Source organism: Salmo salar, chromosome ssa08 (assembly GCF_905237065.1).
Source record: "Salmo salar chromosome ssa08, Ssal_v3.1, whole genome shotgun sequence".
NCBI classification, from domain to species: Eukaryota; Metazoa; Chordata; class Actinopteri; order Salmoniformes; family Salmonidae; genus Salmo; species Salmo salar.
In genome coordinates this window covers 24005196-24027070 of record NC_059449.1, presented here as the reverse complement: position 1 = coordinate 24027070, position 21875 = coordinate 24005196, and the positions used below count along the sequence as shown (strand labels likewise).

The 21875-nt window shown below is 38.5% G+C and overlaps 1 protein-coding gene across 1 annotated transcript; it reads right to left on the bottom strand.

The window, feature by feature from the left end:
* Positions 1-1147: 1147 nt before the first annotated feature.
* Positions 1148-21392, bottom strand: LOC106594836 (NACHT, LRR and PYD domains-containing protein 1 homolog). Its single transcript, XM_045723048.1, has 11 exons — positions 21307-21392; positions 13766-13955; positions 10747-10790; positions 8674-8711; positions 8133-8197; positions 7786-8000; positions 7342-7601; positions 6956-7090; positions 3508-3640; positions 3402-3431; positions 1148-3033 (listed from the first exon to the last, which is right to left on the bottom strand). The coding sequence occupies exons 2-11, from the start codon at positions 13879-13881 to the stop codon at positions 2699-2701; spliced, it is 1371 nt and encodes a 456-aa protein (XP_045579004.1). The 5' UTR covers positions 13882-13955; positions 21307-21392; the 3' UTR covers positions 1148-2698.
* Positions 21393-21875: the final 483 nt, after the last annotated feature.

The following is a 21875-nucleotide window of genomic DNA, read 5'->3' as shown; positions in this document are numbered from 1 at the left end:
AGTGTTGTAATCACTGTGTTGTGGGCTGCTTTCACCTGTATGAGTGTGTTTGTATTGTGTGGTTGTTGTTTGGTCCCTTGTGCGAGAGGTCTCATTTCCAGGGTTCTGGAGAGATCGATAACGGAGCAGATGGTGAGATACGGACCGATTCCAAGTTCAGACCAGTGGGACGACAAATATCTACCGCCGAGCCTGGTGGAGGATTCATTCAATTATGAAGAGCCCATGTTAGATGAGACCATCTTTAGTGTTTAGGAAGACTGTTTCTTTCAATGAAGGTCATAACAAAAATCCTAATCCGAAGAGTTATGATTGGAGGTGGCTTCGAACAGTCATCGATAAGTATGTGTTGACAGTAAATGCATTTGTTTTCTTTGATGTCCTGAATTAGTTTGATTTTGTGTGATATTTCTGAATCCAATAAAGATAGATGTGTTATAGTGTATGTGAAATATTTAGCCAATAGGGAGGACTGTAATGGAAATTATATGATTAAAGGTTTGACTAAATGATTTCACTCAGAAACCATATAACCTGTTGAAATGTATTAGAAATTATAAGGCTATAATAAGGTGTTAAAGAGTATAATCCAATGCTGTGTGTGAGTAGATTTTTAAGACTAGGACACTGTTACTACTTCAAAATGAGCAGGGCAGAGTTGACAAGACGACCTTGGGAAAGGAACAGGAGAAGAGGCCTCCCTAAGTTAGGGAGAAAAACAATGGCCTGAGAACGGCTTAGCTGGCAGGAGATTAGAAGACAGGTTGCAAGGTTTGATAATGAATGTATGCGTACTATGGAAAAATACAGCCGCCTAAAGCGGGGTGGAGTTCTCTACTGATGCGAGTTCATTTGGGTGTGTGTGTGTTAATATAAAAGGCTTTGTGCATTGTATGGATTTTAGCACTCTCATAAATAAACGTTTTGACCATTGTTGGCTGGGTCTCCATCTGCTTCATTCAACCAGAATCTTACACACTCTGGTGGGGCAGACTGAGTAGTTTAATTGAAGTTCGGTTTAAGAACATTGATAACTTAATTCCCGTAACAGTTTTATACTCCGTAAAAGATAGAAAAAATATTACAACAAATGTTATGGTTATACTCAAATATATTGATTAATAAAAAAACTTCTTTATGGAAAAAATGTTTCAAAATTGTATTTTATTTATTATGATATTATGAATTGAAATGGAGTTGTCACATATGCAGTTATCTAAAATATATGGGAATGTCTGCTCAATCCAAATTTACAACCAACTAATTGCAGCACTACCACAAAAATGGAGTCGGCAAGTGGAAAAGGGAGACGGTAGGGAACTTGTTTGCCTGCCATACATTAAAGATACAAATTGGCTGAAAGGAACTGGCATAAATGGAAAAATATACCAGTTTCATCATAGGACAAAAATGTTGACAGCTGCGCCATACAGGTTGCAAAATAACAGGGAGGAGAATTTCGATGTACCAATTCCATGGCATATGGTTTATGAACTGGTACAAAAACTACACTTGACTCAACAGTTTTTCAATATAAATGATTATATACATTTCTTGCCACCAACAGAATGATATATATATATATGGCAACAATACAACAATCTCAGCTCTGTAGATTTTGTTGTGAAGAGACAGAATCAATAGATCATTTATTCTGGTATTGCCCCGATGTAGCTAGTTTCTGCTCACAGGTTCAGGAACGGTTAAAAAAAAATCACGTGCTTAAAGTTAACCTTACAAATAGCAGTGTTGGGTGATTTGGAAAGACACAGTCAGTCAATTAATAACATAATAATACCCGCAGGAAAGGTTTTCATCTTTAGCTCACAATCTGTGGATACCATACAATTAGAAAGGTTCAAACATTTTGTAAAACATCACATCCCAATTTAAAAATATATGGCACATGGAAATGTATGTGTAGCAAAAAAGCTGAAATAAAACTACGATATTTGTCCTCTGAAGAGGGTGGTGGAGGATTGTTGTTGCTTTTTTGACCAAGATTTACAGCCCAGTCAGATCAGGGGTGTATTAATTAGTCACCCACCGTAGCACAACGTTTTGCAACAAAATAGTAGTTTCTTTGGGACAAATTCAGGTAGTATTGATTTAGGATCAGGTCTGTTTCCTGGGTGAATACACCCCATGGTGTTGAATAGGAGTGTTGATCTAGGATCAGGTCTGTTTCCTAGTGAATACACCCCTTGGTGTTGAATAGGAGTGTTGATCTAGGATCAGGTCTGTTTCCTAGTGAATACACCCCATGGTGTTGAATAGGAGTGTTGATCTAGGATCAGGTCTGTTTCCTAGTGAATACACCCCATGGTGTTGAATAGGAGGGTTGATCTAGGATCAGGTCTGTTTCCTAGTGAATACACCCCATGGTGTTGAATAGGAGTGTTGATCTAGGATCAGGTCTGTTTCCTAGTGAATACACCCCATGGTGTTGAATAGGAGGGTTGATCTAGGATCAGGTCTGTTTCCTAGTGAATACACCCCATGGTGTTGATTAGGAGGGTTGATCTCGGATCAGGTCTCCCCGGTCCAAATGATTCCAATTATTATATGCAATGTTTTTACACAACACTGTGTCTCCATAACATTTGTACAGTTATTTTTGTATTTTGTACCCCAACACTGTTACTATCCATTCTACCATTAGGTTGGTACCCCAACACTGTTACTATCCATTCTACCATTAGGTTGGTACCCCAACACTGTTGATCTGAAGCAGTGAACAAAGACATTGGTCCAGCTCCCCAAGAAGGTTGATCATCCTGGAACATGACTCATTTCCTTTTCTCAACATCATGTCGATGATGTCACGTGCCTTCTCTGTCCTCTCAGCTATCACCTTCACTGACTCCATTTCCTCCTGGTTGATGACTGTGTGTTGCAGGAGTACGTCCAGCAGTTCATTCAGGACAGGTCCTGATACTCGTTTCACAAACTCTGTCCTTACAGAACGCAGCTGCTGCTCTGGAGAACCAGTCAGACTGCTCTCAGCCGGACCTCCTGCCCCCAACACAGCACCTGAGAGAGTCAGGTTACAAAATAACTACATTTGAACATTCACATTTCAGTCATTTAGAAGCAGACTTCTTTCAAAGTGACCGACAAAAGTCTAAATTGCATTATTGAATCTTTGCATTGAGACCCTATTCTCGAACAATAACGACATGCATCAATGAACACATCACACCATTACTGTTTCATTCATATTCAGTTTCACAGAAAAACAGTCTGGGGCATTCAGAACCAAGCTAATCTACATCAAGTCCTGGAGGAGATGTCATTGTTCTTGAAGACAGTCTTTTATAATCAGGACTAGTCCAGGTCCTACAGTAAACCATGTTGACTGGCCCTCAAGTCATTGGTTTGTATCTCTCATGTTTACTTACTAGTTGAATGGGTTTCAGTGATGTATTTATCTGAAAGAAACAAAAATAGGTTATATCACTCTAAATAGCATCTGTCAGAAAATAAGTTATTGACATATTCTCCTACCTGTTCGTAGCATATCTCTCCATGCTATCCTCTCATCATCCCCAATTAACTCCATCTCAATGTCAACCCCTGTGTTTCCCATAATCATCTTACAACAGCTTGGTGTGGTGTCTGCAGGTAACAGCTGAATCTTCTGTAGAAGGCCATATGGTGCAATGGTTGCGACAACAGACAGAGAGAGAGAGAAAGGGTGAAATATAATTATATTCCAGTTATTCATATTGTCATGACTCTCCTGGCTGAGGATCCAAGGCCTAAGATCAGCTTGGCAAATGGCTGACAGATAGCCAGACCCCACAGGAGAGGAGATGGGGGAGTTGGGCCAGTTTTGACACCTTAAATAAATAAAATCTCTTTCCTGCTCTTCAGTGCCAACCAAAAAAAGGCTCCTGCAACCAGGACATCCCGTGGTCATTTTTATGGCAGTTTGTAACTTGCAGAATCCTTCCAAGGTCGAACCCACCAGAGGTGGACTGTCATGACTCTCCTGGCTGAGGATCCAAGGGCTCAGATCAGCTTGGCAAATGGCTGACAGATAGCCAGACCTCTTTCCCAGAGGAAGGCCGGTTATGACACCTTAACACCCGGTCATAAATTAGGCAGGAGGGAAATCAGGAGGAAACTTTTTCCGCCAAAACTATAAAAATGTCAGAAAAAGTTAATATTGGAACAATATTTAAACGATAGAAATGTGGTGGGGATCTAAAGAATAATCATGTCATATTGTTTTATTATTTTGTGATGTCAATAAAAACTGTATAATGAAAATAATGTAACTTGAAGAGCTTTCACACTGTGCATGTCAGGTTTACATCCTTTACGTTGTGTAGGAAATATGAAGAACGATGAAACTATTTTTGTTAAGATAGGAATGTGATTTTCGTTTTCTAAGGAGATCATCGTTTTTCATGTCCGTTGCACATAAAACTAAACGACGCCCCCAAATGAGGTCAGAAGACTGTGTCATTGTGATGGAACCGCCCCTTTGGCCAGAGTGCTTAACCTGTTAGGGCTAGGGGGGCAGCATTTGCACGTCTGGATAAAAAAATGTACCCGATTTAATCTGGTTACTAATCCTACCCAGTAACTAGAATATGCATATACTTATTATATATGGATAGAAAACTCTAAAGTTTCTAAAACTGTTTGAATTGTGTCTGTGAGTATAACAGAACTCATTTGGCAGGCAAAACCCTGAGACATTTTCTGACAGGAAGTGGATACCTGATGTGTTGTATTGACTTTAAACCTATCCCATTGAAAAACACAGGGGCTGAGGAATATTTTGGCACTTCCTATTGCTTCCACTAGATGTCACCAGCCTTTACAAAGTGTTTTGAGTCTTCTGGAGGGAGATCTGACCGAACAAGAGCCATGGAACGATGATGTCCCATTAGACACCTGGCGCGCGAGTTCATGTTGGGTACCCTCGTTCCAATACGTTATAAAAGAGTATGCATTCGTCCACCTTGAATATTATTCATGTTCTGGTTAAAAAAGGCCCTAATGATTTATGCTATACAACGTTTGACATGTTTGAACGAACGGAAATATATTTTTTCCCCTCGTTCATGACGAGAAGTCCGGCTGGCTTACATCATGTGCTAACGAGACGGAGATTTTTGGACATAAATGAGCTTTTTTGAACAAAACTACATTCGTTATGGACCTGTGATACCTGGAAGTGACATCTGATGAAGAGAATCAAAGGTAATGGATTATTTACATAGTATTTTCGATTTTAGATCTCCCCAACATGACGTCTAGTCTGTATCGCAACGCGTATTTTTCTGGGCGCAGTGCTCAGATTATTGCAAAGTGTGATTTCCCAGTAAGGTTATTTTTAAATCTGGCAAGTTGATTGCGTTCAAGAGATGTAAATCTATAATTCTTTAAATGACAATATAATATTTTACCAATGTTTTCTAATTTTAATTATTTAATTTGTGACGCTGACTTGACTGCCGGTTATTGGAGGGAAACGATTTCCTCAACATCAATGCCATAGTAAAACGCTGTTTTTGGATATAAATATGAACTTGATAGAACTAAAAATGCATGCATTGTCTAACATAATGTCCAAGGAGTGTCATCTGATGGAGATTGTAAAAGGTTAGTGCATCATTTTAGCTGGTTTTATGGTTTTGGTGACCCTGTCTTTGACTTGACAAAACATTACACACAACTCTTGTAAATGTACTGTCCTAACATACTCTAAATTTATGCTTTCGCCGTAAAACCTTTTTGAAATCGTAAAACGTGGTTAGATTAAGGAGATGTTTATCTTTCAAATGGTGTAAAATAGTTGTATTTTTGAAAAATTTGAATTTTGACATTTATTTGGATTCAAATTTGCCGCTCTTGAAATGCACCTGCTGTTGATGGAGTGCACCACGGGTGGCACGCTAGCGTCCCACCTAGCCCATAGAGGTTAAAGGGAATGACTAATAATTAACATATGGGACCAGCAGATGGACAGCTGAATGTTACGAAAATGGTTGGAAACTATGAAAAACCAACACGAGGTGAGAAGATAACCTCCACTACGAGTCCAGAAACATTCAGTCTGCAGCTGTAACATGTAAAAGTAGTCTTAGAACTTTGACTAAAAGACACGAGGTGGGAAGGAAGAAATCCCATCTCAGACAATCACAGGTCTGCTCTATTTGAACAACTACCAGAGAAGCTCTACAACTAAGAAGGACATTGTGACCTCTGGTGGACAAGCTGAGAATTACGTCGAAGCGTGAACTACAACTACCCCAACAATTAGAAGACTTGATTGGTTAAAACAGAGAGACAACAAACAAAGACATCTACGCCTAAATACGTATATACATTGCATTACATTGCTTGGAGTGCTAAGTACTCTGATTACTGACTACTAGTTTCCAAATGTATCCAAGCGTTGACTCTCTATATCGCTCCCTCTATTTTTCTCCATCCCCTTTCCATTGTGCAACAAGCCGTCATATCGTTTCAGTCCACTAGGGACTTTTCATCTCATGTAAGTGTGTATGTGTATTATTATTTAGTTAGTTAGTAAATAAATAATTAAATAAATTGGTGAAGTACTGAATGATCAGAAAAGGCTTGGGTTCTTGCAGATTCAAGAGGTCTGCGACGTTCAGAATGAGACTGATATGAGGTAATGATTGATAAGTGACTAATCGAGAGGTGTGTGTGTGTGTGTGTGTGTGTGTGTGTGTGTGTGTGTATATATATATATATATCGTCTTGAGTTTAATTCAGGAGATGGTAACTCGTGAAACAACTTCTTCCGTGGTGCCCCAGGTTCCTAATGAGTTAATTGTTAAATAATTCAACTTTTTGTAATTTTTTTAATCGGGTAACAATTAATTGATTCAATAAATAAGTCATCATATTAATGATAGTCATGACATATACAATATGACAGATTCATGTCCTCAGCCTGCTAAAACTGTACCTCTGGATTGATGGAAGTGGAGAGGGGATTCTTGAGTGCAAACCAATTGTTCAGCTTTAAGGACCCATTTGGACTTGACAGGAGAAATTCAGAATATCCTTGGGACAGCTGACCTTTCTCCCGTTCCTGAACAGCCTACAAAATGAGCAATGTAGTAGTCAGTCAGAACAATGTAGTCCCATAACTCACACAACTTGCAGCTAACTGAGATACAATATAAACTATGACCAACATTTGTATTACACTGTACTAATGAATGATCCAACAGAAATAGATTTCTCACAGAGCTGCATGTTGTCTTGGTAATCTAGAGATTTTCAACAAACTATCAGCTTTCCTTCAGTAAGTTTCAACTTACTGTTGTCACTTCAATGATAGTGCCTCACCTCTTTCTGACTGGAGTTTCTGAGGAGCAGGTACAGCCTTGAAATGACTGTTGACCTTTTTACTGCCAAATAGAGGATCACGTCACAGTGGACATCTACGTTCCAACAGGCGATATATTTCAGTACAACAGAGGCCGATGAGAACTTGGGATGGAGAATCTTAGCATGGAATCTGGTGACCTCATGCACTTCCTCTAAAGACACTCCATGTTCCTCTACATGAAGAATCTTCATCTCATTCCTCAGGGAAGGGTTGGTCCCTGAACAACACAATAAAAAGGAGAGAGACAAATATTGTATTATTCATCCAACTAAAACACAAAGAATATGCAGTACCAGATCACATTAAACTCAAACTCCCAAAATAGTTAATTCATTAATTCAGGAAGTGAAATTCAGTTACATGGAAATGTCTTTCTGAATACTATTTCTATATGGTTTTACCTAAACAGACACAGTGTGGCAGATGAACTTCCTCCAGTTCACCTAACTCCATAGTGATGTCCAGCAATGGACCACCTTGTGTGTACTGCATGTCTTTCAGAAGTTGACTGTAGGGTTCCCAGTTCCTGAAGTGATACTTCAGAATGACATCTCTCTCACATAGCCAGCGGAGCCCAGACACTGTGCACTCATAACTCCCTTTGGGTGTCCTGTGCCTGAGGACAACAACAAGATATGGTAGAGAGGGTCAATGGTCAAATGGAGAGGTTGGATTAGAAGACTTTTACCAAAGGTAATGGGGAAATACACTAGCAGGTGGAATGAAATGTTAAAAGTAGTTACTTTACCTGAACATTGTCACTCCCTGGACAGTGGAAGTCAAGGGTTCAATCTGAAGCCAGTGTGTGGAGTCCTGAACAAGGACAAGCATGTCAGTAATACATATGGGGCCTGTTTCCTGGACACAGATTGAGTCTAGTGCTGGACTAAAAAGCATGCTCAATGGAAGTTTCAATAGAAAGTTATTTAAGGTCCAGGAATAGACTCAATGTGTCCAGGAAACTGGCCAATTAAACCAAAGTAACTAATCTAATGTATTTATTAAATGTTGCATGGAATGCTGGTGATTTATCAATTAAACTGTCTAATGACAAAATATGACAACAGCTAAAATCCTGCATGACTACAAGCAGAACACAGGACTGTCTATATCCCAGTATGAATGGTTGGTCAGTACACACCTGGCTTTGAGACTGTGTTTATATTACTAAAGCAGAACACAGGACTGTCTATATCCCAGTATGAATGGTTGGTCAGTACACACCTGGCTTTGAGACTGTGCCTGACTCCTGCAGGTATGTAAAAGTAAGAATTTACATTATGACTTACCTCAACATGGTCACAAGTCTTACAGCTCTGAGGAATCCCTGAAGCCAAAAGTATTTGTTATTTAAAAATGGACAATCTCACGTAATAATGAATTAATAATTATTAAATAGACTTGTAATAAAAATGAATATAAGTGAGCAAGTCTTCCCAACTGTCTTGGTGTGTTTTGACCATGATAGTTTGTTGTTGATGTGGACACCAAGGAACTCGAAGCTCTCAACCTGCTCCACCGTCGATGAGAATGGGGGCGTGCTCGGTCCTCTTTTTCCTGTAGTCCACAATCATCTCCTTTGTCTTGCTCACGTTGAGGGAGAGGTTGTTGGCCCGGCACCACACTGGCAGGTCTCTGACCTCCTCCCTATAGGCCGTCTCATCGTTGTCTCAGATCAGGCACTGTTGTGTCATCAGCAAACTTAACGATGGTGTTGGAGTCGTGCCTGGCCATGCAGTCGTGGGTGAACAGGGAGTACAGGAGGGGACTGAGCACGCACCCCTGAGGGGAACCGGTGTTGAGGATCAGCATGGCAGCTGTGTTGTTGACTACCCTTACCATCTGGGGGCGACCGTCAGGAAGTCCAGGATCCAGTTGCAGAGGGAGGTGTTTGGTCCCAGGGTCCTTAGCTTAGTGATGAGCTTTGTGGGCACTATGGTGTTGAACGCTGAGCTGTAGTCAATGAATAGCATTCTCACATAGCTGTTCCTTTTGTCCAGGTGGGCAAGGGCAGTGTGGAGTGCAATAGAGAGATTGTGTCATCTGTGGATCTGTTGGGGCGGTATGCGAATTGGAGTGGGTCTCGGGATTCCGGGATGATGGTGTTGATGTGAGCCATGACCAGCCTTTCAAAGCACTTCATGGCTACCGACGTGAGTGCTAAGGGGCAGTAGTTATTTAGGCAGGTTAACTTCGCCTTCTTGGGCACAGGGACAAGTGTGGTGTGCTTGAAACATGTGGGTATTACAGACTCGATCAGTGCAGACATTTGCCAGTTGGTCTACACATGCTCTGAGTACACGCTCTGGTAATCCGTCTGGCACAGCGGCCTTGTGAATGTTGACCTGTTTAAAGGTCTTGCTCACATCGGCTACGGAGAGCGTGATCACAGTCATCCGGAACAGCTGGTGCTCTCATGCATGCTTCATTGTTGCTTGCCTCGAAGCGAGCAAAAAAGGCATGTAGCTCGTCTGGTAGGCTTGCGTCACTGGGCAGCTCGCAGCTGGGTTTCCCTTTGTAGTCCGTAATAGTTTGTAAGCCCTGCCACATACTACGAACGTCAGAGCCGGGGTAGTAGGATTCAGTCTTAGTCCTGTATTGACACTTTGCCTGTTTGATGGTTAGTCTGAGGACATAGCGGGATTTCTTATAAGCTTCCCGGATTAGTGTCCTGCTCCTTGAAAGCGGCAGCTCTAGCCTTTAGCTCGGTGCGGATGTTGCCTGTAATTCATGGCTTCTGGTTGGGATATGTACATACAGTCACTGTGGGGACGACGTCCTCAATGCACTTATTGATGAAGCCGGTGACTGAGGTGGTGTACAACTCAATGCCATTGGATGAATCATGGAACATATTAGCATACCATAATCTGACATTAGTGTTCTATTAATTCATGTTTGTGGAAGCAGGAAACAACATCGTTCTGGTCCATGTTTTGTAGATGTTGGGGGCCTGATTTCTGGTAGATCCTAGGATAAGAGCTTAAAGGTAGAGTCAGCTAAATTATGTTGTACGAGCAGCACCACAGATATTGCGATGAGCAAGATGCCTGACTTCTCTCTCACACAGTCACACACAGTATCTGTCCATGTGCAAGGGTTCTCTTCACTCGCTTACAGAGTGTTAGCCACGGGACCAAAACAGCGGAGAAGTTTAGCCTTGCGCTCCAACACTCTTAGTTGTTGTAGAAATTGACCCACTATGCTGTTTACTTTGTGCATCTATGTCATATTGCTGACTCTACCTTTAAGTTTGTTTTGACCAAATAGATCATGATTGTGTTCCTTGACTGGGACTCAACTATAATGAATGCTTTAAAACTATTTTCATTTTTAAACAATTTAAATCAGTTAACACTCACATTTCTCAGGTCCAGACTTGATACAACTCTCTCCACCATGGTCTCTGGTGTTGGTAAAGCAGAAGGATAGACTGTGAATAAACTAAATACAACTTAAAGGCTTTATATTGTATACATACAGTGATAAGAAATACAAAGGGTGTCAGAACAGCTCCCTATGCAGGGTGCTTTGCCAAATGTGACATAACCCACTATGTCAACTTCCATAAAGTGATAGTGACATTACAGGTGACATTTAATTAGGCAAGTCAGTTCAGAACAAATTCTTATTTACAGTGATGGCCTACACCGGCCACTACCCAAACGCGCTACTTTTTTTCAGCCAGAGCCTGCAAAGCCACGATTCAGCTTTTTGCCGCCTTCTGAGACCCTATGGCAGCCGTAGGAAGTGTCACGGGACAGCTAAGATCCTCACTCTTCAATAAACAGAGACAAGAAGAACGACACCTTGTCAGACAGGCCACTTCCTGCATGAAACCTTCTCAGTTTTTTGCCTGCCAAATGAGTTCTGTTATACTCACTAATAAGTATATGCATATTCTAGTTACTGGGTAGGAGTGGTAACCAGATTAAATCGGGTACGTTTTTTATCCAGCCGTGTCAATACAGCCCCCTATCCTAAACAGGTTAACAATCTAAACACACAGGCCAAAGTTTGTATCACAACTAAAGTAGAATAACTAACTAAATTAATCATATAGGACTTCCTGTTTCTTTGTTAACTGCTCAACACAGAATAGCCGCATGTGAACACTGCCTCAAATCATTAAGGAAATATCCTTATTTTATTATATATTTTATTTAGCTATTTTCAATTGTATTCTTCATTCTATAATATAAAATAATGCCAACAAAATTCTAAGCAAACCTTGTCTGCTAAATGAACTAGTGTATCCCACAGCCATTTGGCACAGCCAGATCAGGACCTAACATCAGGACAACTCAGAGTATGCTATTCTGTTCTTCTGAAATACTCTACATTTTCTTCATATCATGTTTCTTTAGACCCGTCTAATATAAATAATGGATTTATTGTGATGGTGTTGACTATATTACATGGATTTATTAGACATTTTAAAAATGTAGATGTTCCAAAGGTCTGAATCAGTTGCTTGTAGGCTGTGTGTGGAAGACAGGAGATGCTAAACGTGTTTCTGTTAATTAACGGTCAATTACCGTGAGACAGACAGTTATATGCTTGACAATCACCTGCTGACAAAATGTCATGACCGTCACAGCCCTAACTACATGTTATGTAATTTGGAAATACTTCTCTTAAATTAGTTGTTTAAAATAAGTGTGTGTGTGTGTGTGTGTGTGTGTGTGTGTGTGTGTGTGTGTGTGTGTGTGTGTGTGTGCATAAATATAGTTGAAGTCGGAAGTTTACATACACTTAGGTTGGAGTCATTTAAAACTCGTTTTTCAACCACTCCACAAATTTCTTGTTAACAAACTATAGTTTTGGCAAGCCGGTTAGGACATCTACTTTGTGCATGACACAAGTTATTTTTCCAACAATTGTTTACAGACAGATTATTTCACTTATAATTCACTGTATCACAATTCCAGTGGGTCAGAAGTTTACATACACTAAGTTGACTGTGCATTTAAACAGCTTGGACAATTCCAGAAAATGATGTCATGGCTTTAGAAGCCTCTGATAGGCTAATTGACATAATTTGAGTCAATTGGAGGTGTACCTGTGGATGTATTTGAAGGCCTACCTTCAAACTCAGTGCCTCCTTGCTTGACATCATGGGAAAATCTAAAGAAATCAGCCAAGACATCAGAAAAAAAAATTGTAGACCTCCACAAGTCTAGTTCACCCTTGGGAGCAATTTCCAAACGCCTGAAGGTACCACGTTCATCTGTACAAACAATAGTACACAAGTATAAACACCATGGGACCACGCAGCCGTCATACAGCTCAGGAAGGAGTTCTGTCTCCTAGAGATGAATGTACATTGGTGCAAAAAGTGCAAATCAATCCCAGAACAGCAAACGACCTTGTGAAGATGCTGGAGGAAACAGGTACAAAAGTATCTATATCCACAGTAAAACGAGTCCTATATCAACATAACCTGAAAGGCCGCTCAGCAAGGAAGAAGCCACTGCTCCAAAACCGCCAGTAAAAAGCCAGACTACGGTTTGCAACTGCACATGGGGACAAAGATTGTACTTTTTGGAGAAATGTCCTCTGGTCTGATGAAACAAAAATAGAGCTGTTTGGCCATAATGACCATTGTTATGTTTGGAGGAAAAAGGGGGAGGCTTGCAAGCCGAAGAACACCATCCCAACTGTGAAGGCCGGGGTGGCAGCATCATGTTGTGGGGGTGCTTTGCTGCAGGAGTGACTGGTGCACTTCACAAAATAGATGGCATCATGAGGTAGGAAACTTAAGTGGATATATTGAAGCAACATCTCAAGACATCAGTCAGGAAGTTCAAGCTTGGTCACAAATGGGTCTTCCAAATGGACAATGACCCCACGCATACTTCCAAAGTTGTGGCAAAATGGCTTAAGGACAACAAAGTCAAGGTATTGGAGTGGCCATCACAAAGCTCTGACGTCAATCCTATAGAACATTTGTGGGCAGAACTGAAAAAGTGTGAGCGAGCAAGGAGGCCTACAAACCTGACTCAGTTACACCAGTTCTGTCAGGAGGAATGGACCAAAATTCACCCAACTTATTGTGGGAAGCTACCTGAAACGTTTTACCCAAGTGAAACAATTTAAAAAGGCAATGCTACCAAATGCTAATTGAGTGTATGTAAACTTCTGACCCACTGGGAATGTGGTGAAAGAAATAAAAGCTGAAATAAATCATTCTCCCTACTATTATTCTGACATTTCACATTCTTAAAATAAAGTGGTGATCCTAACAGACCTAAGACAGGGAATTTTTACTAGGATTAAATGTCAGGAATTGTGAAAAACTGAGTTTAAATGTGTTTGGCTAAGGTGTATGTAAACTTCCGACTTCAACTGTATATATTAAATTTACAACTGAACTCTTACCTCGTAGAACTGGTGTCTTGAGGCAAACTATTTATAGAGGCATTGGCCCGCTCTCTCTCAGAATACCTCCTCTTAGAGGCAATTCCTCTCTCCTCGCTCTCCCCAGACAGACTCATTTTAGAGGCAGTGGTCCCCTTCTCTCTCTCTCCCCAGAGAAACTTGTTTTAGATGTAAGTCACAGCTCACTCAGCTACAATATGAAATAACAGATTAACAGTCAATATTTCTGAAAATTGTTGGAAGTACCATTAACAATGACAAGACGTTCACTGTCCGTGGTCACAGAGTTCACACAACGACATCACCTGCTAAAGGAAATGACCTCGATAACAGCATTTGTCAGTTAAAATGTAACAACCAGAGGTTGGAACTTCAATTATTTTCCAATTGTTTCGTTCTTAACAGAACCATACATTTTCCCACTCTTTAGACGAGCAAAATTACATTCTGAACCGGTTCAAACCCCCCCAAAAAAGTAACTGTTTATATCGTTCCTTTTTAAACCTCTGAAATCACTCTATTTGTATTTTTATTTAGCTCTACGTTAAATGACTTCACCAATCGGTGCAGAGAGAGCAGCTTGCTATGGAGCGGGCAAGATATTTAAATGCATTGGACTGTGTTGGGCGCGAGATGAGACTGACATTTAGAGTGAGGGGATGTTGGAGGAGGAGGCTGGGGCTTGAAGCGCTGGGCATCTTGGTTGTTATGTCACGCTATTTATAAAAAATTTAAAAAAGCAATATATTAATATGGTTTTTGAACACTATTTATTTACAAGCACAACTGGTAATCACCACCTTCCCACTTGGTTATGAACACAGCATAATGCCCGATGTCCATCAGATGTATATGAGGTTTTGTTTTGCTGGATGTTTAGCCAGGTTATGAAGGCAGCATAATGTCCACCAGATGTATATGAGATTTTGTTTTGCTGGATGTTTAGCCAGGTTATGAACGCAGCATAATGTCCACCAGATGTATATGAGGTTTTGTTTTGCTGGATGTTTAGCCAGGTTATGAAGGCAGCATAATGTCCACCAGATGTATATGAGGTTTTGTTTTGCTGGATGTCTAGCCAGGTTATGAACACAGCATAATGTCCACCAGATGTATATGAGGTTTTGTTTTGCTGGATGTTTAGCCAGGTTATGAACACAGCATAATGTCCACCAGATGTATATGAGGTTTTGTTTTGCTGGATGTTTAGCCAGGTTATATACGCAGCATAATGCCCGATGTCCACCAGATGTATATGAGGTTTTGTTTTGCCGGAGGTCTAGCCAGCATTTTCCATAGCTGACACACGTGTGCTTTGCTTTTCAACTCGCTAAAAGCTAGCTAGGTGGAGTCTGTGTGTATTCTTCCATTTGTACCACCGCACGGTAAAGCAACGCACAAGTTTAAGATATTGAATTCATGCAGTACACAGAACACACCACAGCCTAGTGCGGCATCCCCAACGTAGCGTTGTGGAACGCAAAGAGTTTGATGCATCTGGTGGACGTGAGGCGAGTACGTTTGATTGAGCCTGAGCTGGGGTGTATTCATTGGTGCACAATGTAGAAAACCATAATAAAAACGGTCTGCAAAGGAAAACGTTCTGCAACAAAAAACTAGAGTTTCTATTAGACAAATTCAGGTAGGTCGCTCTCCGTTTTGTTCTGTTTACTGAAAAGGCCCACGGCTTGAGTTCACATGAGGTGCGATCAGATTATCTCCACCTGCACACTGGCTGGTGGGGTTTGCATTAAAGACGAATGGTGTGTGCTGACAATCATTGAACACATCGGCTCAAGTTAAATCGAGTGCACCTGAAGTGAGCAGAACGGACAACCGCCTTTCTGATCTGTTTAACCAGAAAGCTCCCAATCTAAACGTTTAACACGTCATTCAGCCCTATAATATATTATATTAAACTACCGGTACGTCATTCAGCCCTATAATATATTATATTAAACTACCGGTAGTTCATTCAACCCTATATTATATTATATTATATTAAACTACCGGTACTTCATTCAGCCCTATAATATATAATATTAAACTACCGGTACTTCATTCAGCCCTATAATATATTATATTAAACTACCGGTACTTCATTCAGCCCTATAATATATTATATTAAACTACCGGTAGTTCATTCAACCCTATAATATATTATATTATATTAAACTACCGGTACTTCATTCAGCCCTATATTATATTATATTAAACTACCGGTACTTCATTCAGCCCTATATTATATTAAACTACCGGTACGTCATTCAGCCCTATAATATATTATATTATATTAAACTACCGGTAGTTCATTCAGCCCTATATTATATTATATTATATTAAACTACCGGTACTTCATTCAGCCCTATATTATATTAAACTACCGGTACTTCATTTAGCCCTATAAAATATTATATTATATTAAACTACCGGTACTTCATTCAGCCCTATAATATAATATATTAAACTACCGGTACTTCATTTAGCCCTATAATATATTATATTAAACTACCGGTACGTCATTCAGCCCTATAATATATTATATTAAACTACCGGTACTTCATTCAGCCCTATAATATATTATATTAAACTACCGGTACTTCATTCAGCCCTATAATATATTATATTAAACTACCGGTACTTCATTCAGCCCTATAATATATTAAACTACCGGTACTTCATTCAGCCCTATAATATATTATATTAAACTACCGGTACATCATTCAGCCCTATAATATATTATATTAAACTACCGGTACTTCATTCAGCCCTATAATATATTATATTAAACTACCGGTACTTCATTCAGCCCTATAATATATTATATTAAACTACCGGTACTTCATTCAGCCCTATAATATATTATATTAAACTACCGGTACTTCATTCAGCCCTATAATATATTATATTAAACTACCGGTACGTCATTCAGCCCTATAATATATTATATTAAACTACCGGTACGTCATTCAGCCCTATAATATATTATATTAAACTACCGGTACTTCATTCAGCCCTATAATATATTATATTAAACTACCGGTACTTCATTCAGCCCTATAATATATTATATTAAACTACCGGTACTTCATTCAGCCCTATAATATATTATATTAAACTACCGGTACTTCATTCAGCCCTATAATATATTATATTAAACTACCGGTACTTCATTCAGCCCTATAATATATTATATTAAACTACCGGTACGTCATTCAGCGCTATAATATATTATATTAAACTAACGGTACTTCATTGAGCCCTATAATATATTATATTAAACTACCGGTACTTCATTCAGCCCTATAATATATTATATTAAACTACCGGTACTTCATTCAGCCCTATAATATATTATATTATATTAAACTACCGGTACTTCATTTAGCCCTATAATATATTATATTAAACTACCGGTACGTCATTCAGCCCTATATTATATTAAACTACCGGTACGTCATTCAGCCCTATATTATATTAAACTACCGGTACTTCATTCAGCCCTATATTTAACTACCGGTACTTCATTTAGCCCTATATTATATTAAACTACCGGTACTTCATTCAGCCCTATATTATAATATATTATATTAAACTACCGGTACTTCATTCAGCCCTATATTTAACTACCGGTACATCATTCAGCCCTATAATATATTATATTAAACTACCGGTACGTCATTCAGCCCTATAATATATTATATTATATTAAACTACCGGTACGTCATTCAGCCCTATAATATATTATGTTAAACTACCGGTACGACATTCAGCCCTATAATATATTCTATTAAACTACCGGTACTTCATTCAGCCCTATAATATATTCTATTAAACTACCGGTACTTCATTCAGCCCTATAATATATTATATTAAACTACCGGTACTTCATTCAGCCCTATAATATATTATATTAAAACTACCGGTACTTCATTCAGCCCTATAATATATTATATTAAACTACCGGTACTTCATTCAGCCCTATAATATATTATATTATATTAAACTACCGGTACTTCATTCAGCCCTATAATATATTATATTAAACTACCGGTACTTCATTCAGCCCTATAATATATTATATTAAACTACCGGTACTTCATTCAGCCCTATAATATATTATATTATATTTAACTACCGGTACTTCATTAAGCCCTATATTATATTAAACGACCGGTAGTTCATTTAGCCCTATATTATATTAAACTAGCAGTAGTTCATTTAGCCCTATATTATAATATATTATATTAAACTACCGGTAGTTCATTTAGCCCTATATTATATTATATTATATTAAACTACCGGTAGTTCATTTAGCCCTATATTATATTATATTATATTAAACTACCGGTAGTTCATTTAGCCCTATATTATATTAAACTACCGGTAGTTCATTTAGCCCTATATTATATTAAACTACCGGTAGTTCATTTAGCCCTATATTATATTAAACTACCGGTAGTTCATTTAGCCCTATATTATATTAAACTACCGGTAGTTCATTTAGCCCTATATTATATTAAACTACCGGTATTTCATTTAGCCCTATATTATATTAAACTACCGGTATTTCATTTAGCCCTATATTATATTAAACTACCGGTAGTTCATTTAGCCCTATATTATATTAAACTACCGGTAGTTCATTTAGCCCTATATTATATTATTAACTACCGGTAGTTCATTTAGCCCTATATTATATTATTAACTACCGGTAGTTCATTTAGCCCTATATTATATTATTAACTACCGGTAGTTCATTTAGCCCTATATTATATTATAACTACCGGTATTTCATTTAGCCCTATATTATATTAAACTACCGGTAGTTCATTTAGCCCTATATTATATTATTAACTACCGGTAGTTCATTTAGCCCTATATTATATTATTAACTACCGGTAGTTCATTTAGCCCTATATTATATTCTAACTACCGGTAGTTCATTTAGCCCTATATTATATTAAACTACCGGTAGTTCATTTAGCCCTATATTATATTAATAACTACCGGTAGTTCATTTAGCCCTATATTATATTTAACTACCGGTAGTTCATTTAGCCCTATATTATATTAAACTACCGGTAGTTCATTTAGCCCTATATTATATTATATTAAACTACCGGTAGTTCATTTAGCCCTATATTATATTACATTAACTACCGGTAGTTCATTTAGCCCTATATTATATTACATTAACTACCGGTAGTTCATTTAGCCCTATATTATATTACATTAAACTACCGGTAGTTCATTTAGCCCTATATTATATTATATTAAACTACCAGTACTTCATTTAGCCCTATATTATATTATATTTAACTACCGGTAGTTCATTTAGCCCTATATTATATTAAACTACCGGTAGTTCATTTAGCCCTATATTATATTAAACTACCGGTAGTTCATTTAGCCCTATATTATATTTAACTGCCGGTAGTTCATTTAGCCCTATATTATATTATATTAAACTACCGGTAGTTCATTTAGCCCTATATTATATTATATTAAACTACCAGTACTTCATTTAGCCCTATATTATATTATATTTAACTACCGGTAGTTCATTTAGCCCTATATTATATTTAACTACCGGTAGTTCATTTAGCCCTATATTATATTTAACTACCGGTAGTTCATTTAGCCCTATATTATATTAAACTACCGGTAGTTCATTTAGCCCTATATTATATTAAACTACCGGTAGTTCATTTAGCCCTATATTATATTTAACTACCGGTAGTTCATTTAGCCCTATATTATATTATATTTAACTACCGGTAGTTCATTTAGCCCTATATTATATTTAACTACCGGTAGTTCATTTAGCCCTATATTATATTATATTTAACTGCCGGTAGTTCATTTAGCCCTATATTATATTATATTAAACTACCGGTGTTGGAGAAAAGCAGACGTGCTGAAGGAAGGAAAGACATAAATACATTAGCTATGGGAAGAGATAACAGGATGTTAGGGACCACACAACGGCCAGGCAAGCTAAATGTATGGCCGGATGGATGAACCCAAGCTAAGTAAACAAGGCCCGGATATACTTACAGAGAATCACACGGGAAAGGATGACAGTAACACAACCATTATTTTTTGATACCAACATGAGGAGATTTCAGCCACCGTTATGTTAGAATTGAAAGCAGATGTGGGCGTTATCCTTAAAGATGGGCGTTATCCATAGTGTTGAAAGACAATGGTGGCGGAAAACATAAGAGAAATGACTTCATTTACATAAAGGATGGACCTATGTATTGTATGTGTATAAAAGCAGAGCCGGGGCCTGAGGAAGGCAGTTGTTTCCGCGGACCGGCTCGGCTTTACTACTCTGTATTAAAGTCTATATTGAATTTACAAGTTCTTGTAAGAGTGTTATTCTTAAGACAATTTTCCACGACACCGGTAGTTCATTTAGCCCTATATTATATTATATTTAACTACCGGTAGTTCATTTTCCTTTTGTTGCACATCACTTTTACTTGGTTGACTTCATGAGAGACTTTTCTTATTTTACGGTCCATGGTCACAAACAATTAAGACAGCCCAATCTGTTGTTTGATTTAAAAAGGATCCCCATTAGCTGACTCCATAACAGCTAGTCTACCTGGTTGGATCCCCATTAGCTGACTCCTTAACAACAACTAGTCTTCCTGGGGTCAACACACACAACTGACAAAGACTTTACATTGAAAGATGGTAGTAGACATTATAAACGTTTTACCAAGTAGACGTTACAGACCGTTAAAATAGCTGACAGCTATTTATTCCTAACCCTTTAAGAGAACAGTGTACACACACACACACACACACACTTTCGTTTCTTGTTCTGGTTTAGTAGTAGCCTAAAAGGAGAAACCGTTCCCAAAACGTTTCAGAACGACAACGAGAGTTTCTATTGGATAATTCAGGTTGGTCCTTCCTCGTATCGTTGAGTAAATTAACCCATACACCGATTGGATTCACGCCCGGTGCACCGAGACTTGAATTCATGAGAAAATGGTGTGACGACAACGATTCAACATGTGCTTTAAACAATGAGCACCGGGGCGGCGCACCAACAGCGACCCAAAACGGACCACCGCCTTTCTGATCTGCGTCACCAGAAAGCTTTTCCCAACATAAACTTTGATTTAGCCATCGTTTACATAGTTTTACGTCACTTTTACTTGACGAAACGGACTAGTTTCTTTAGCGACAGCTTTACTAAGAATTACAATGTTCGTCTTCTTCCTGGAAAGTGAAAGAACAGTTTCGACTGGATCATGCGTAATTATTATAATGTGCTGTCAATCGCCTATAATAATAATACCACATCTCAAAGACAAAAACAAAACGTTATATTGATTAGGTTAATCAATATAGGAATCAGCATAAGCCTAACACGATCATTATTGAAAGTTGAAATCAGTATTGTATAACTTTATAATTCTGCGGATGTTTTACCACCTAAATCACCTTTCTCTTGAATAGTCTAACTTCTCTAAAACACTTTTCTATGTTAAATTGTAAAAGAACGCTACAGTACAAACCTCAGAAACGTTTTTCTTTGACCGACCGTGTCCATTTCTTCCTCTATTTCCGTATAAATGTACTTCCTATTTCAACACAGTGGGCGGGTTCAACAGGTATAGGTTTATATTATATGTTTATATTTATGTCATGTAAAGTCTTCATACACTTAATGCAGGTGTTCAGCCCACAACTTCATATTCTATCTGGTAAGAATTGTTTTTCTTAAATGTTTTATTTTATGATATCATTAAGTGATGTTCTGCAGTGCTACCAGGAGAGGGCAGTGTGACAACAACAATGTTTGGCAGAAAGATGCCAAACGGTCATATCTGTGTTGTTGTGGTCAATCAATAAATCAATTACATGTATTTATAAAGCCCTTTTACATCAACAACAGAGTGCTGTCACAAAGTGCTTATACAGAAACCCAGCCTAAAACCCCAAACAGCAAGCAATGCAGATGTAGAAGCACGGTGGATAGGAAGAAACCTAGAGAGGAACCAGGCTATGAGGGGTGGAGATTAGAAACCTAGAGAGGAACCAGGCTCTGAGGGGTGGAGATTAGAAACCTAGAGAGGAACCAGGC

What these genes read in the sequence shown, in the direction of transcription:
- LOC106594836 (XM_045723048.1), bottom strand. Translation starts at nt 13,881, where the DNA reads ATGAGTCTGTCTGGGGAGAGCGAGGAGAGAGGAATTGCCTCTAAGAGG. An exon ending in GAAACTCCAGTCAGAAAGAG is followed by an intron (nt 7,091 to 7,341) that starts GTGAGGCACTAT and finishes CTCATTTTGTAG; the next exon opens with GCTGTTCAGGAACGGGAGAA. An exon ending in CACTGAAACCCATTCAACTA is followed by an intron (nt 3,034 to 3,401) that starts GTAAGTAAACAT and finishes TGACTCTCTCAG; the next exon opens with GTGCTGTGTTGGGGGCAGGA.